The sequence below is a fragment of the Argiope bruennichi genome, chromosome 5, assembly GCF_947563725.1.
Source record: "Argiope bruennichi chromosome 5, qqArgBrue1.1, whole genome shotgun sequence".
Classification (NCBI taxonomy): domain Eukaryota; kingdom Metazoa; phylum Arthropoda; class Arachnida; order Araneae; family Araneidae; genus Argiope; species Argiope bruennichi.
Genome location: NC_079155.1, coordinates 13358885 through 13377483, shown reverse-complemented (window position 1 = coordinate 13377483; position 18599 = coordinate 13358885). Strand labels below are relative to the sequence as shown.

Sequence of the window (18599 nt, the reverse complement as noted above, 5' to 3'; positions counted from 1 at the left end):
TATAATGATGAAATTAACTGACAAAACATAAAATTTGTTAAATTTTTTTTACAATAATTGTCTTATAATATAATCACAATATATATGCAGAATTAGCAATATTAACATAAAAGATATTAAAATGTAAAGAAATTAAAAAAATACTACAACAAAGCCTTTATTAAGGCAACAAGGTAGTTGACAAAAAAAAAAAAAAAAAAAAAAAGTACGACAAAGCATCAAAACCAGGAAAGAATACAAATTTTATTTAGGTAGTAAAGAAAATGTAAAAACAGAACAGAAATTTCAAGTATAAAAATACAGAAATTTTACATTTATTTAGAAAATAATTTCCCCCTAACATATAAAACAAATGATTTATTTGAAGTAGAAATCATCCATTTTCAGTCCTCATAATTTAGTTTAAACAAAAGAAACACTGTAAATGAAAATATTATTACCCAACTACATTTAAAAAAAGCAAAACTAGAATTAAGTAAATATTTGAATAATTACCTCAGAATTTCCGTATATGAGTTTCGATATTTCTTTTTTAAGTAATGCAATTGAAGGAGAGCATCATATACAATTTCATCATTAACTGAAAGAAAACAAGAGTTTAGATGAATAGTTCAGCAAAAAAAAAAAAAAAAAAAAAAAAAAAAGTCTCAAAGCATTAGTAATTTCGATTTATATTATTTAGACAAATTAAAAACTATTCACAATTTCAAGTTTAGTATATTCTATAAATATTATCAACTGCAGTCAACATTTTCAAACATTTCATAAGGAAGTGTTCAGATTTGAGAATTAACGCTATTATTTTTATAGAAATTAATCTATTTTCAATTTAATGTACAACATACAGTACAAATATGAAGAGTAAATAATAAGAATACAATAACAACAACAACAAAAACTAATCAACATTTAGTAATCATTACTGAAGTTTTACTTTTTAATCTTTGATCAATGTCAACAAACAATACACAGAAAATAATATTTTTTTATGCACTATATTTGGAAATTGGATTTTAAAATTCGAGTTATTTCTTTCAAATCAGAACCAAGTGGAAACGGCTTATTAAAACTTTGTAAATGGTATTTGTATGTTTTTATTTGTTATGGAATTTTGCTGCATTATAATGAGATACAACTTGTACATTGGCATTGCAGAATTGGAGCATCATCAACTTTTGTGTGTAAAAAATTCATCACTAATTGATTTAATTTTACATACTATATTTAAACCCATAACCAGCCATTCATGCATTTTTTAAAAAAATATTTTCAATCCAATGAAACCAATATAAATCATTCTTAAGATACACTTGGGGGAGGGAAAAATTCTAGAGGAATTCAATCTAGAAAAATTCTACCTCTTTTTTACTATGATGGACAAAATGCATATTCCATTTAGGTAAACAAATGATATGGGGGACAGTATTATCTACTAAGCAGTTCTTATCTTTATAAGATGCAATGGGAGAAAATGAGCATTGAATTCTAACAAAAACAAAATAAAGCATAAAATAATAATGAATAAAAAAAATATTTTTTTAATAAAATTGTATCTAAATTAAACCATTTAAAATTAAGTAATTTTGTTCACCAAACTTTTCTAACCAGTGTGAAAAAAAAAATCTGAAAGATGGTGCTTAAAAATTGCTATATCTGCAGTATTCTGTTTAAGGTCATGACCCACTCTTTTCCTTTCCCTTCTCAAATCTTAAACCATAATTGGTAGTCTGGAAGAAATGATTGATAATATATAAATAATATAAATATAATGTAAAGTAAAGTCAGTAAACTTTACTCCTCATTTTTTTTTTTTTTTTTGCACAAAAGATTTATTTTTGAATGTGGCCAAAATGTTATCCTCCATTCCTGGTCACGACTATTAATTTATGAAGTTTGGTTCAGTTAAAATATAGGAAATAATTTACAATATATCATGATTATAATACATAAGCTGCCATTGAATGTAATCACAAAGTAAGCTGCATATAACTGAATTTTTAAAAGTTAAAGATAGCATAAGTGGGCCATAAAATGGCTTATTTTATTATTAATAAATAACTAAATTTTCATGTTATATCTTATTAATTAAATAGCCTGTAGAATTATGACTATAATTATTTAAACTATTTCATTTTTTAAATCTTAAAAATATATTAATAAATAAAAAATACAAAATAGAAATGGTTATGATCTATATACATTTAATAAAGAAAATCAATGCACTAATTCCAACCAAGGCTGTGGTGGTCTAGTGACAAAGTTTCAACCTTGAGGCCAGATGGCTACAGGTTCAAAACATGATTCCATTAAAAATCTACTGAAAATACAAGTTTGGTATGTAATAAATTTGATGTTATGAGTCAAATGTCCCCTTGCTGTTATGGTGCAGAAGTTTAGATAGGGGTTGCCAGGTCAAGTGATACTGGTAATCGTGGTGCAAAATCCATCTCAAAGTACCCTTCATGTTGCTTTCTAAGGAGACAATAATATAACTAAAATAAACCAGTCACAAACATTGGTCTGATTTTGCAAAACTTTGTTTCATGTGAAAATATATGACCAATGATGATATATTCAGAAATCATGAGCATTTGAATGAAGCAATATTTTTGAAATAGTTGACATGATAGTAGCTGGGGAATTTTGTCACAGGTTTTCCTCCATAGATGATGTATGCTGAAATATATTATTATTATTATTTCTTTGGAAATTGAAGGGTGGAAGAGGTTGATCAACCCTTGATATGGCATATCTATAGGTCATATATTTAACCTTTAAGCTTTGGCAACCCAAACTCGAAAAAGTTACTTTGAATGCGGGCATTCAGTGAGAGAAACTAGAAGATGCTTTCCCCTTCTTTTAAAGGCGTTTGTTGAAAATAACCTCCGATTTCAACCACCCATAGAGTTAATGGGTCATGTCCCCTCCGTAGTAAGCAGGTTGCTTTTTTTGTGGTTTCGACTCGTCCGAACCCTAGAGAAGGCTTTTAATCTCAGTTTTATTTTATTTTTTCCCCCTGAAAATTATTCCAGCAATTCCGTAGGAGAAATTGCAATAATAAATAAATTGCAAATATGATATCTGCTGAATAGTTTAGTACATTAAACAATAATTTAAAAAATTTTCAATTATATTTAAAATTAAATCAAATTCTCAAGCATTACTGAAGCTGTGAATTCAGCTGACATAGTTTGAACACATCATTGTGAATTTTATTTTATATTTATAATTTTAACTCATCAATTTTAATAAAATGTAACAATTTATATATAATATATTAAAGATTCTAATTATTTATATCTTCTTTTTAAAAGTATTAACATCTCTTCGTACATCACACAGATAACAATTATCTGCTGTTTTGCAAATTAAAAACATCTTTAAATGATTTTATAACATTATATTGCTCCCATAGAAATTGAATATAATTTTTTTTCCTAACATAGTTTGAACGGTTTTTAATATAATTACTAGTAACGTTTTCCTATTCTATTGTCAATTCTTACAATTTATAGTGATTTTTTTTTATTGAGAATTTCAATTACTCATTGCAGTGTAGTATTTTTGAAAACTATGCTCAATTTTGAAGTCAATAAATACCTGAATTATAACGAAATAATATTTCGTTATAATTCAGGTATAACGAAATTCAGGTAAAAATATTTCGTTATAATAAATACCTGAATTATACTGAATTATAACGAAAAATTATTATTCTGCAGAAAAATTTACTAATACATAGGTAATCACCAGATTTAAGACAATTTTTAAAAAGTAAGATTAGATATGGTTTACTTAGAATTCGATACATAAGATTACATTGAGATAATATTACATTGAAAAGTAGTTAACAAAAAACTTTAAAAAAAAACACACCTTAAAACAATATATCTGGCATTCTAAATGATCAGCATTTATTATTAAATACAAGTTTTACTAGCAGCTGATTTAGATTATTTTTCAGAAATGCTTAAAATTAAATCTAGAATTCCTGACTTTTTTATGCAGCTACTTTATTTTATTTCAATACAAATATTTCTGAAATAAATTAAGTGCCTCAGTGGATTGAATGAAGGTATAAAGATTTTAATATTTCTCTTCTGATACAGAAATACTAATCATTATTTTTGATAGATTTTAACAACCTCCTTCAATATTTTAAAAGTAGAATTATAACTTTTAATGAATGATTAATTATAAATTATTAAATCAATCGATTTCATAAATTATGAAAATTAATGGTAAACCGACAGCTTACTTAAAAATCAAAACCAAAATGTATTTTTAGCAGAAATATATCCAGTTCAAGTATTAAAATTTAAAGCTGGAAAAAACGGTTCGTCGTTTTAATACTGTGTTAGACTAATACATTAGTGACTGGGAAGTATATATGCCCAATGCCTCCAGTAAAAGGGGGAGGGGTAAGCCTGAAGACAAAATAAAGTATTTTGTCACTTTTCAATGTAAAATATAATGACAGAGTGAAAAAAAAACTGAGGTTCCATTTAGTTTTTCTGCATCATTTGTGACGAATATGGGAGCGAAGTAACAATTTGTCTAGGGTGCCGATTACCTTCATAATACTATTCCGTCAGAAATTCTTTTTGTTCAAATGATTAGTGAATTCTTTCAAGTAAATTCTTGGTTCAAATATTTAGACAAATAGATGGGCCCAACTATAACCATATATTATTATAAAGTTACAAAATTATATTAAGTTAAAATATTAAGGAATATATAAAGTTAAAAAAATTAAGAAACAGGGATAGACGAAAGTTTTCAACAAGTATTTCCCACAAATGAAATTATGCAAACTCATTCTATACCTCTTAGGAATGTTACTTTAAAAAAATGCCGCCAAAGCAGGGTTCACAAGACTCATTAGCGCCAACAAATTATGACAACTGCTGGACGAAATCTACTGACCCTAAGGGGTGCGATACAAAAGGGAAGTGATTTTACGAAGCAATTAGGGTTCAGCTGGAAAGTTCAAGTGGGGGAAGGAAATTCAAACTCGTTACTGGTACAACTGTTGTACCGAGCCGTAAGGAAAGGTAAAAAAAATCTGGTACAACTGTTGTACCAGCCGTAAGCTAGAGGTTAAATATTGTTTTATTTGAATGCTCATGATTCATGGATATATCATCAGTGGTCACCTATCCTTCACTGTGCTCCCCTTTTTTGAGATAAATTGGGGGAAAATACTCCATTGCACATTCTCTATGAAGGAAAACCCTCGATATAATTTCTTAGCCACAATCATTTGGCTAATTTTGAAAACTTTTATTTCATATAATTCCTAATAATGCACATAATTCCTAGATACATCATCAATGAATGCCTACCCTTACATCTCTATTTCAAGAGAACAGAAAAATACATTTATTGACATTTAGGGCTTGGGCAAAACTCTAAACTCCAGTAATTGGAACAATTTTTTCAGTTTTTGTAACCATGTTGACAATTTTGCCATTTTGAAGAGTAGTTAACCAATTAGAATGCTTTATCAGTGACATAATGCAAGCATAGTTTAAAACAATAGCTTATTATTCCATATTATTTAATTGTGCTTTTATTATTTTTTTGCAATAAAATACAGTTATCAAAATTGATGGACAAAATTAATCTTGTATAATCTGTTATATATTTCATGCTCTACAGCACTTGAGTTTTGTGTTATATAAGCATACATCTTCTTATATTTAAATTTGTTATTTCTTAATGTAAACTTATTTTACTCCAAAGAACTTGCATCATCATTTGCACTTCTTTTCAGAAGTGAAAGATGGCATATGATATAATATTATATGTGCATGCATGTGTGTAGCATAATTTTGGCAAATCTAAGGTTGAAGACTTTTTGAATGAATTTCAATTGTCATGGGAGTAATGATTTGTACACAGAAGACAGAAGGAAATTAATTAGAATTTAAATTAAATTAACAGATATCGCTGTATTAGATTTGTAATGATATCTCAGAATCAAGTTTAAATCCTAATTAATTTTTATCTAATCTTAAACTAAACCTTGATATTTTGATCTAAAATTTTCTTTTATTTCCCACATTTTTTTATTTAGTTATTTCTATCACACCTTTAAAAATTGCTGATTCTGAACTACTCTCATATTTCGAGTGGAAGGATAAATAATAATCCCCCATGATTCCACTTCCTAAATGGACACATGCCAAAGAAATTCCTATGAGAATCTCTTAGTAAAAATATGAAGGAAAAATTTTTCTTGCTTTTTTTCTTATGCTGTGATGTAACCATGCTTCTCCCATGTACAAATTATGCCCTCCTTTGGTGAAATAAACTGAAGTTTATTTCAAAAGTATCATTTTTTTTTACTACACATCTGCCAAAATCATGCTACATATAAATATATAGGAACATTTTACAAAAATGTACTTATCAATGAATATACATTAAATTATGAATTTTAAACATCAATTAAAAAAGGCAAATAATGAAACAAAACAGGACTGTTGTAAATATTTCCTGACAACTGAGAAAATACACCCCTTTTATCAAAAAATGTAAAAAGTATATGTGATGAAATAATAGTTCAGAAAAAAAGAAAAAAATTACCTGGAAGAATGTTAATGGCCTGTAAAACTCGATTAATCCACACAGAATTTGAAGCCCTTTGACTTAAAATGATTCCCAAATAAATAAGAGATTTAAGCAGATTTCCAAAACATTTCAGCATTTCACTATCATGGTTAGAATGTGTAGTGCCCTGCAACAAAGCATTTAACAATAATCCTGTAATGCAAACATATAGCAACAACATTAACAAATAGTATAAATAATAAATAGATAAGCAAAAGTGAATAATATTATTAAAATTAAAGAATAGTATATAAAAAAATAACAAATGAAAGTAAACAATAAATAAGTATACACAAAGGCATAAAGTAGAAAAGTATTGTTACAAAGCTTAACAAGTTACTAAATTTTTAGGAATGCATAAGAGTTAATGAAAGTTTGGTTCACATTATATCATCAAGTTCATGAGTATCCAAAGTTACTATGATCTTTCTTTACTTATCCTCCATTTTGTAATTTTAAATAATTAAATAAATAATAATAAAATAAAGGACACCTTATAATAATCAAGAGCAGAGGCAAAGTTATTTCAAATTGGTTGGCATTAATACATAAATGATGGTGGAAAAATTAATTTGGCATTTGCAAACCCAAATTAGTATTCAGTAGTATATATAAAATAGGCAATGACGACTTATCCATTAGAGCAGCAGATTGCCAACACTCTTTGAAATTATTTTTTATAGTACATTTTCATTTGTTTACTATCCCAATATGGGAGTTTGATACTCTTTGCTTAATTTTTTTTTATCTTGATAGTTTCATGATCAACAAAAATGGGGGAAAAAAAGAGCTAAAACATAAAAATTAGATAGGAAATAAATTAACAAATAAGAAATTCAGGTTTAGGGCACATGAAGGCACCAAATCACCAACTAATCCATAATTTATCTGAATACCAAAGACAATTTGAATTCAGAAGCACTATAGCTGCAGAAAGGTCAAATTACACTTGGAATGTCGCCAACTGATCCCATTTTCTTTTAATTCCCAAAGTTTGACTTCATTCTCTCATTTCTTTATTTCATTAACTATATCAGTGGTGGTGAACCTTTATGGTTCAACATGCTATTTTTTCTAAAGAAATGTTTAATGAGGTACAGACGTGCCATCAAATAATTTTGACTTGCCATTATTCAGAGTATAATAAATCTAAATACTAACAAATCTAAACTCCTTATTTACTACAAAAAAATAAATAAATAAATACATTTTGCACTATATAGTAGTAAAGTTTTTAGTTATAAGTGTAATTCAAACTAAAGTAACATTAGTGCGACTTCTGTTGTCGCAAATTAGATGATAAATAACTTACATTAGGATTGTAAGATGTTACTTTTAGCAGAATGCATGCTGAATTGGGAGTCATCTGCCAAATGGTTTCTAAGCAAGACTTTAATGTTATTCATTTCTGAAAATAGTGACTCGCAGGCACAGGTAGATGAAAATATGGTTAAAATAACATGATCCAGCATCTTCAAACAGTTAAATGTGTCTGGAATCGAATTCCATGCTTCCAAAATTTTGTTATTAGCATTTTTATTTATATTGCTTGTTAATCTTGCATTCCAACTTTTTCCTTGTTTCGATAAATTTTTGAATTCATATTGAACTAGACTAGAAATCAATCAGTTACATTTCAAATTCTTCAATTTCCAACGAATCGAATTGGGATAAGTTCAGTTTATGAAATGATGTCACATCAGTGTACATAATAAACTTGAGTGTCTCCAATAATTTTTTGAAGCGTAAAAATCTTGCTGAAAATTCCTTAATTAAAGCATCAATTACGGAAGTAAATTCTTCAATAACTTTTTCTTCATCTGATTTCTCATGTACATCTAAATCTTTGATATTTTTTTCAAGTTTGGGAAGTACTTGTAGTTTCTTGTAACAATATCGTTTCTGAAAACATGCAGTTTAGCGTCACAAGCGTGAATAAGATCCATCATGACGATAATTGTTTTTTTATGTGTCTTGAAACTTTATGTTCAATTCATTGAAATGTTGGCATATATCTGTAAAAAACATCAATTTTAAAAGCCACATATCCAACAACTGTGGGTATTTTATAGAAACAGTCTGATTTCTTTCACACAGTCAACAAATCTTTGAAGCACATTCCCATGGCTCAACCAGTGGACATTATTATATACCATTATACACCAAATTGACTTCATACAAGAAAACATGAAACTTTCGCTTATTTAAAGCCTGCGACGATATGAGTTTTTTGACTATTAACTATTTTTGCGACTAAAACCATTACATTATCAAGATATGTTAAACTACTCAGTACACAATGGTAAGGAATAGGAATATGTGCAAAGCGACCGGTCACTCACGTTTGTTCTAATATTTCATAGTGAACTTTGCTATTTGAAATAAAATGCAAATCATTTTGATTGACGGTGTGCCCAAAACATTGTGTTGCATGCCATTGATGGTACGCATGCCACTGGTTCGCCATCCCTGAACAATATAGGAGTTTTAATTTCATTTCTTGTTGTCACACACATAAAAAATCATACACCTGGTTTATTGAACATTTATTTTTTTTGTTAGATTACTCTTTGAAAATAACATATTTGGACAATTTCCTAAAATGTTATTCAGAAGAAAATTTTTATGTCAGATTAATTATTATTAATTATTCCATAAAAAAAACCATCTGAAATTTCACAGTTTATGTGACATTCAATTTTGGACGAATATTTTTGAACTGATTTAGGAAAGATGAAAGCGTATGCGGCGAGGGAAGTTCTGATACTTTTATTTGCTGAATGATGATTCAAAATTCACATTCAATTTTTATTGCTAAAACTATCACGGATTTATAACATACAGGGTGCTTTTTTTTTAAACTAATGGTATTCAGAGACCTCTGTAGCTTGAACTATCAGCCGCAAAGCCACCAAATTTTGTATGGGGCTATTGACGACATGGGAAAAAGGAATCTGCGAAAAAAAAAAAAAGTAACAAAATTGCCGATAGGGAAAATGCGGCGCTTTACGCTTTAAGACAGCTAAAATTTTGCCTAAAACACAGAGAAAAATTACAAAATGTAAAATCCCGATTATATAGTCAACAACAGCGCCAGTATTTTGAGTTATAAAAAAAAAGCGAGGCACTGAAAATCATTTCAAGTATCAGTTGATTTGCAAAATGCATCTCATCTTGTGAAGCTCTTTTATCTTAATCTGTGGTTATAGCTTCATTAGCCAATTAACAGCCTCCAGACTAGGATGATCACTTTTGTCTAGTGGTTATGTTAAGTGGCTACGGACCCTAACGGGTTCGGTCCTAGGGAATGCAATCATCCACAAATCAATCCAATGCAGCGGCTCTCTTTGCGAATTTAGAAGTCGAAACAATTTATGTAAGTGACCTCTATCAATTAATGCTGTGAAAGCAATGATTAAAAAATTTGAAAAAACAGGTTCTCTCGCAACTCGGCTTGGTAGAGAATGGAAACCGATATCAGAGGATACGATCACGATGTTGTGACTACAATCGTTGAAAGAAATCAGACAAGCACTGCTGGTAATAGCAGCACACGTGGAGTTGCCCGACGACTGGATGTTAGTACTTTAATAGCATGGAAAGTTTTAGGAAAATTCTTCAATTTTATCTATATAAAATTAGCCTTTTGCATGAATTAAAACCTACAGATTATGATTTTTGATTAACCTTTGCTTTGACATTTCTTGCCAGGATGGAGGTCGACGAGGCGTGGCCTTGGACAATTCTCTGGAGTGATAAGGCCCATTTTTATTTGAATGGGACTGTTAACACTCAGAATTCTAGAATTTGGGCATCTGAACAACCCCATGCATTTCAAGAAATCCCACTGCATTCTCAAAAAGTAACTGTTTGGTATGGTTTTACAGCAGATTTTATCATCAGACCATACTTTTTTGAGATAATTACCCAAGCAGGACTGCAGACCTGTTCCGTAAACACTCAAAGATACGATGATATGCTGAGTAGTTTTGTTATCCCACAACTTCAAGTTAAGACAATGCTAAGATAAAATTGTTTTTATGCAGGATTGAGCATATTGGTACATCCGTACAGCAACTGTTGCACCATCACTTTACAGAAGAAAGAGTTATTAGTCGCTGTTTACATGTTGCATGGCCACCACGCTTCTTCGGATCTAACCCCTTTTTTTCTGTGGGGTTATTTAAAATCGAAGGTTTATCTTGGTGGAATCTCAAACTTATCAATTTTAAAGGAAAACATAACATGGACTGTTATGAACATGGCTCCTGAAATGTAGCATTTAGCTGTAGAGAGTACGGTGTACAGAATGCAATGCTTAGCCCAAGAAAATAGAGGTCATATTGAAAATAGCCAATGTCTTCCCCGGGAAAGCGATTTTACTGAATAAAAACAAAAAAATAAAAAGGAAGTCAAATAGAATCTATTCTTTTTTTTAAAAAAAATTTGTAACCATTTACAGAAGTTATTTTTTCGAATAAAGCACATTTGTGGAAAAATTAATTCTTTGTTATTTATTTATCTGTTTATTGTAGCGTTTTCAAATTTTACCATGCAGTTAGAATTTAGATCAAAAGAGCCACATTCCCCCTATAGGCAACTTTTTGAATTGACCCCCCCCCCTGGATTCCTTTTTCCCATGTCGTTAATAGTCCCTGTACAAAATTTAGTGGCTTTATGGCTGATAGTTCTAACTACAGAGATCTCTCAGTACATCAGTTTAAAAAACACCCACCCTGTGTATTGATTATTTAATATGTTTGAAATGGAGTAAATTTTGAATTGATTTTAAAATAAAAAAAAATTGGACTATTTATAAATAAAAAAAATTGTAATATCTTAATATATAATAATTTTTTTGTAGCATTGTTAATTTTTAAGCTAATAAGCCATTACTGCTTTTAGGAGGACAGTAGCAGACACTTGCTTGCATTCCACAAACACAGCTACACTACAAAATTTACAAACACTTATTACAGACACACATAGAAAATTAGTTTAAAGAAAACAGTATGGTGGAGGGATTCCACGGTTTTCAGTCGAAAGCATTCGGCGTTAGCGCAAGGGTTGCGCAAAGGGAAAAAGTCAACCTTAGGATGCAAGTCTGCCGTTCAACTGCTTGTCTTCTGTAAAAAGCCACAAGGGGGCACTCTCTGCTCAAGGGGAAAAAAAGGTGCTACATTTCTACTTTCAATAAAGAAAATTATTATTTTTTAATGAGACTGGATAGCTCCAAATTGGATGTTCAAAAGGCTGCTGTACTTATAAAGTATATAGAATTGAAAACCAGCAACCTTACCATAGATGAATGATGTAAGACTGGTTTGAACATTTGTTGGGGCTAGAGAAAGAGCACCATGAAACTGGATAGCTGTAATTTTAAATACTGGATTTAATTAGGCAGTATAACAACTAATTGTGTGAAACCCCTGAAAGGAACTATTTTTCAGATAAGTGAAAAATGAATGCACTGCCTTCTTTATTGCTACCAGGAAAACTGTTAGGAAACAAGCTTCAACTGAATAAAACCATCCAATGATAAGACACATACAAAAATATTGATTTTATATATTCAAAAGACGAATCTTAATGTTCATTAATATAGTATAATATCATAACATTATAATCCTTCAGTTATAATAATCATGATAATAACATTATGGTAATAATCATCCAGTTATCTTCCTACTGCTTAAAGAAATAAGAAACTTTATCATACCTGACACCAGTAATTTTTCCATTGACTACTCTTTCTCCAGTGGATTTTCCACCAAAAGTGAAGATACATATCATTAACTGTTTCAAAAAGTGCTTCAGTTCTAGAAAAAGTAAGCAGTAACAAAAATTATTGTCAAAGAATGTAAAAAGAATTGAAATTTAGAGATAGTTATAAATTGTTAGAAATTAAACAAACAAAAATTATAAATTTAAATGCATAAATGTTATAATAATAACAGATCTTTCTAATGAATTTAAAGAAAAATAATCTAATTTGAAGCATACAGAAATATATTCTATATTTCTGAATGAGATGTTAAATTAAACAATCACATTAAATAATATAATATGTAATTTAATTATTTGCCCTACATTTTGTACATTCATGTATCAAGAATTACATAGTTTCTGTTAAAAAATATAAAAACATGAAAAATGTAGCATTAAAAATAGCAAACTCCAGCCAAATAAATAAATAAATAACGATAATTAAAAATAACCCTGCATGTTTGCTGATTTATTTTATTTCTGCAATGCTTGCTATATAGAATTAATTTAGGCAACTGTTATACTGAATAATCAACATTTCCTATACTTATAATTTTAACATTAACATTGAAGCATCACTAGAAATTAGTTGAATAAGTAAAATTCATTGTATAATTATAAATTTTACTTGATAGAGATATACAAACGTAATGAATTTAAAAATAGATTCCTATAAGACAGAATGTTACGAAGTTCAACAATGATAGGTGTTCAAATGCAAGTATAAATTTTTCTTCATTTTCAAAGATGTTATTTATTGACAATGGACAAAATTTATTAATAATGGAGCCCTGCTAACTTAAATTTAGGAAATTTCAGATAACTAGTATGAATTTATCTCTAAAAATTCAATTTAACAATAACTAATTTAAGAACACACAAAATAATGAAAATGAATTTTAAGCAAGTAGTAATAACAATACATACTTCTGCTTAAGACCTGTTCGTAATTCTTTTATTTCTTGCTCAATATTTCTGGAAAAATTAAAATCATATAAGAATCACTGATTTCAAGTGTAAATAGCTAAAGAAAAGCATTTCACAATTTTTTCTTATTTTAAGAGATGATGAAAATAATTTTAACAGTAGTAATAGTCAAGAACAAGATAAATCTGAAAATGGATGATTATTAAAATATTCCTTTAGTAACTGTACATTATTGGAAATGCCAGAAAACATTCATAAAATAATTTTTAACACAATTTCAGATTGTACAGTTTAAAATGCAAAATTTCAATATTACTTATCATCATAGTAGTACTACAAGAAATGTTCATTATGAGAAGTACACTATAAGTATTAATCTTATACTACATAAGAATACCCAAAGATTTTGTCAGGAAATTAAGAGTCAAAAACTTATATATATATTTTTTAAATCAAGATTCTCATAAATGTCATATTCATTTGTTTTGCTAAATTAGACTTTGTCTTTCTGAAACATGCAATAAAACTTATCAAAATTATTTTCCCATTTAAAATTGTATTAAATAACTTTTTCCTCCTTAGAGACAAAAATATTTTCATTCAAACATAATGATACTTCCTAATATTAAATTTTATACTTACTGTGACTAACAATAAGATTTTTGAATATGAAGAAAATAATTATTATTTATATTAAAAAAATATTTTTGCAGAAATATTAATTTTTTCCTCATTTAATTGTTGCTCTTTTGACATAATTCAAATGTATGTATTTGTAGTGAATACTGAAGAGTATTTCATTAGAATATTTAATATATATGTTTGTTTTTATAACAAAAATGAATTAAAAATAGCAAGTATGTGTTGAAAAAAAAAGTTGTAGAGACAAACTCTTCAAAGTTTTGAATTTTGCAATTGAAAATAAATTATAAAAAGTGTAATATTGATTTATATCCTCACTTAGACCTTTTCAAAAATTTTTCTTGTTCTATAGCAAAAATTAAAATCTCAATTAATCAATAGCAGTGAACTATATAATCCAAATATCAAAAAAAAAAAAAAAAAAAAAAAAAAATTAATGGATGTTATTATTTAATTTCATGTTTATTTTTGCGTCCCTTCTTAAATTAATTATAAAATCATTAATGGATAAATCACTAAAATAAAATTTTAAAGAATATATTATTAATGATTATTAAAATTTCAAAACTAATGAATTTTATAATTTCCCAATTTTATTTGTGCTAAAATATATTAATTATACATAAAAATTCAAAATGCCGCATTTTAATTATACTTACTCTACAAGATACTGCAATGTTTTCTTACAATTAGGATATGTTTTTAAAAATTCTTTTATAAAAGTTTTCAACCAAGGAAAATGTTTCTGCCTTTTTCTCATTTCTTTGCTGATTGCTTTCATCTTTATATTACTACAAAAAAGAAAAAAAAAAAAAAAAAAAAAAAAAAAAACAGAATTTGATATGTAGTTTTTATTACATAAAGATAATTCTTAATATATTAATAAAGATAACAAAAATGTAGGTTATGTAGTGCATTCAACAGCCCTTCTGTAATCTATGAGCCAATAAAGACTTTTGTTCATATATTTGCATTTATGCAATTGTCACCTTAAGCCAAGCAACCTTGAACACTGACAAAGATAAAGATAGCAATGTACAAAATAAAATCTTGGTAACAAGAAATAATATTCAAAATGCATCCATTAAACAAAATAATGAACCCTTGAAAATGTGGAAATGTATTCATGCCTGTGTATGTGCAATTTTTTTGGGAGAAGTAAGATCAATGATAAGACCAGCAATAAGTTCTGTGAAGGAGATTATACGAGGTTAATTTCAGTTTGTCTGTCAATGATGATGTTCACCAAAATGTAGAATGATACCTTTTCAAACAATAATTGTAATGCAGTTTTAATTAAGCTTTCAACATTCTTGACCACAATCTAAATCAAAATAAAAGGAAAAAATAACATAAAATATTGAGCAATAAAATAAAAATAAAGAAAGCCCTTTTTCTTTTTAAAAAAAAAAAGTATTTTATCGCACTCTTAACGGTTTCCTCCCCCCCTCTCATATTATGTAAATAATAATAATAAGCATGTTTTTGACAAATATATATATAGGTATTTAAATCAACTGTATAAACTCAATTTAGCAGTTATAAATACTGCATTTATGAACTTATGATAATTTTTATTGATTGTGAAAGAAATGACATTTTTATATACAGTTGACTTTCTTCCAGAAAAAATATCAAATTGGAAAACACATTTTATGGAAATGGATGCAAGAAAAAAAAATATTTTTATTCATTTACATTTAATGTTCTTTTAAAATTCTGCATTTATATGGTAAATCTTATAATAGGAAGTCAAGCACAGATCAACACTGAAATCAAAGCAAATATATATCGATCATCTATTTTCAAAATCTTTGTTTTTAAGTAACACATAAAACATTGCTTTGTTAGTCTCATTCTCCAGTCAATAAGCAATCATTTAAAAAAGTTTTTCTGTCAATTGTAAAGAGCTGGGCAAAATTCCTGGTTCTCCTTTTTTAATATTTACTTTCTTTTGTATTCTGATCAGGTGATCAATTATCTGGTCTAATATTTAAATACTGGTTTTTCCTCCACATATAAATAATATATCTAAAAGGAGGAAAAAAACATTTATTTTCTTTCTGACAGGGTAATTAGTCAGATGCTGAGACTTTCTATAGACATGACATTATCATATTTCATGTATTATAATATAGTATTATCTTATATCATGATATTATTGTACTCCATCCAATAATGCTCAAAATCAGGCTTTTCACAATTTTTTGTAAAATATTCAAAGTGATAAAAACTGAATTTCATCATTCAATATTTGGTTCCCAATTTTTTTTTCGTTCTGCCTTTTTTGCAGATTGTTTCCAATAATTAAATTTACATATTTATTAATTTCAAAAACTATAATTTTGAGGAGTTATCATCAAAGAAAATACAGTTGAAGAGAAGGAAGGCTATTAATATATCAAGTTCACAAAAGTTGCGAATAAAAGTTAGACCATTCACAATTTTTTTTTTTATTTCATTATCACTACAGAAAATCAGTAACAAATTTTCATCACTGACAGAATAATTTAGAGAAATTTGGAAATTTCTCATTTAATATATTAATCTAAAAATAGTACTTGCAGAATGAAATATATTGAAGCAATGAAAATTAAATTTGTTCTTTTTACCATATAAAAGAGAAGCAATAAACCTTATATATGTTTTGTGTTCTATCATTATTTGACCATCACAGCTTTCTTTTAGAAACATAGAAAAAAAAGAAGTGTAAAACACAGACAAGTCAATAGAATAGAGTAGAATAATCAGTTGGCTGAGAGGTTTTGGGCAAAACTGTTAAGTGATGAAATCAGACATCTAAAAGAATTTAAAAAAATAACTAAAACAGCTATTTCAGTTTAAATGAACATTGAATATTAATGTATAAGTGACACATTGATAGAGAACTCCTGTTGAGCTAATGGAAAAAAATACCACTAATATACATTGCATGGAATGTAAAAGACAATCTTATCAGGGTTGATCAAAATATATTTTACATAGACATATATTTTAAAAGAAAAGAATAGAAAAAAAAATGATTTTGGAGTGCATGATTCAAAACAATGAATTAAATTTGAATTTTATTTCAAATTCTTGTTTTTCAAACACCTGACTGACCCTCTAATTGCTATACTTTCTAACCAAATAGAGATTTATATATTAAAAAACTTATATTACTTAATGCTAAACTTGTTGCATTTAATTCACTTTCAGACTTCTCATAATTTTTTCATTTTCATTTAAATATATACTCAAAATAGTTGTTTGAAGTTAAATAATTTATGATTTCAAACACATTCAGCTCAACATGCATTGTATTTCAGAGCACATTCAATCAACAATTTCAATAATTCTAAATTTATCAGTTTTCATGCATACTGACAAATGAATGCTTTTTGTCCGTCAGTTGATTGATACGAGTAACAAGGAGGTATTTTTAAAATTCTAAATATCATATTACTGGTTACATACAACCTTACTTTTTTTTTAAAAAATAAAGTACACAGATGTTGATGCAGTATACTCCTTTTTGCACAGATGAGCTTCTAGCTCTTAGGTCACTTAAATTGCTTTTACATCTTTCGTCGTTTAGATGTTTTTAAGCAATCTTACTGAACTTTTTCTGCTGCTCAACAAAAAATCATGAAAATGAACTGTTCTACACACTTCTCAAATAATTTGAAAAAATATGATTATTTTCAATGCAATGGCAAATGTAAGACGTATAAAAAGTTAAATTATATAATAATTTCATATTTTTTAAACTTATACTTTATTATAAAAAAAATTATAAATCTATTGAAAAACTTATTTTCATTAGATTTTCACAGAAAGGAGAATTTTCGAATCCTCAAAGTTTTTCAGTGATTATTACCGTAAAAACAAGTGTAAATTAATATATGTTTATTTTCTTAAAAATGGTTGTTTTCATCTTATCAAGGCTATAAAAAACAATATACACAGAGATATGTAAAAAAAAAAGGTAATAGTATTTGTTCAAAAGACCTACTTAAATGGCTTTTACTAGTTTAAAAAAAAGAAGTACCGAATATATATAAGCTTAAGTATATATAAGCTTTATATTATCACAAAATTTTTCTACCGATTACTAAATTTAAAACCCACGTTGATTTCTTTGTTTACATTTGAAACACTTTCTTATGAACAAATAGTTACAGTTAAAATTGACAGCATTGATCATGTGGGTTTGTCAGCACTGCAGTAAATATATTACTGTCACATTACGCTGATGATTTTATTGAGAAATAATTAATTCATCTTAGCGTTTTTTTTTAACATTCCTTATTACAAAATAATGATTCCCCCTCCCGAATATATAAAGGGGTTATGAATAGTACTGTTTTAGAATTAAAGATTTTTGCAACTTAACAAGACTAAAACAATCAATCATGGCAATTTTAACAATCCAAGCAATAATTTGAAAATAACAATAATATTGAATATTTTATAATGCTTAAATATACAGCAAGGAATTGAATAACGTACTTTCCAGCATGTGCTCCTAATATTATAAAGCTAAATTTAAATTAAGTGTGTAGAAAAAAAAATGAAATATTTAATTTTCGCGCAGAATTTTAAATCAATATTTGTTTCTTTATCAACTATTTCTCTTGTTAGCATATTTTAAATGCATTAAAATTCGT

General features: G+C 27.6%; 1 protein-coding gene across 1 annotated transcript in view; it reads right to left on the bottom strand.

The window, feature by feature from the left end:
• The window catches only part of LOC129968979 (putative uncharacterized protein DDB_G0282133), a 33768-nt gene extending 15689 nt beyond the window's left edge, over positions 1 to 18079 (bottom strand). The window contains exons 1-6 of the mRNA XM_056083364.1: positions 17945 to 18079; positions 14610 to 14741; positions 13309 to 13356; positions 12335 to 12434; positions 6592 to 6742; positions 496 to 580 (exon numbers count right to left, since the gene is read on the bottom strand). Of these exons, the coding sequence (XP_055939339.1) occupies positions 496 to 580; positions 6592 to 6742; positions 12335 to 12434; positions 13309 to 13356; positions 14610 to 14731 (506 nt within the window). The 5' untranslated portion in view covers positions 14732 to 14741; positions 17945 to 18079. The remainder of the gene's footprint in view (positions 1 to 495; positions 581 to 6591; positions 6743 to 12334; positions 12435 to 13308; positions 13357 to 14609; positions 14742 to 17944) is intronic.
• Between the last annotated feature and the right edge of the window lie 520 nt (positions 18080 to 18599).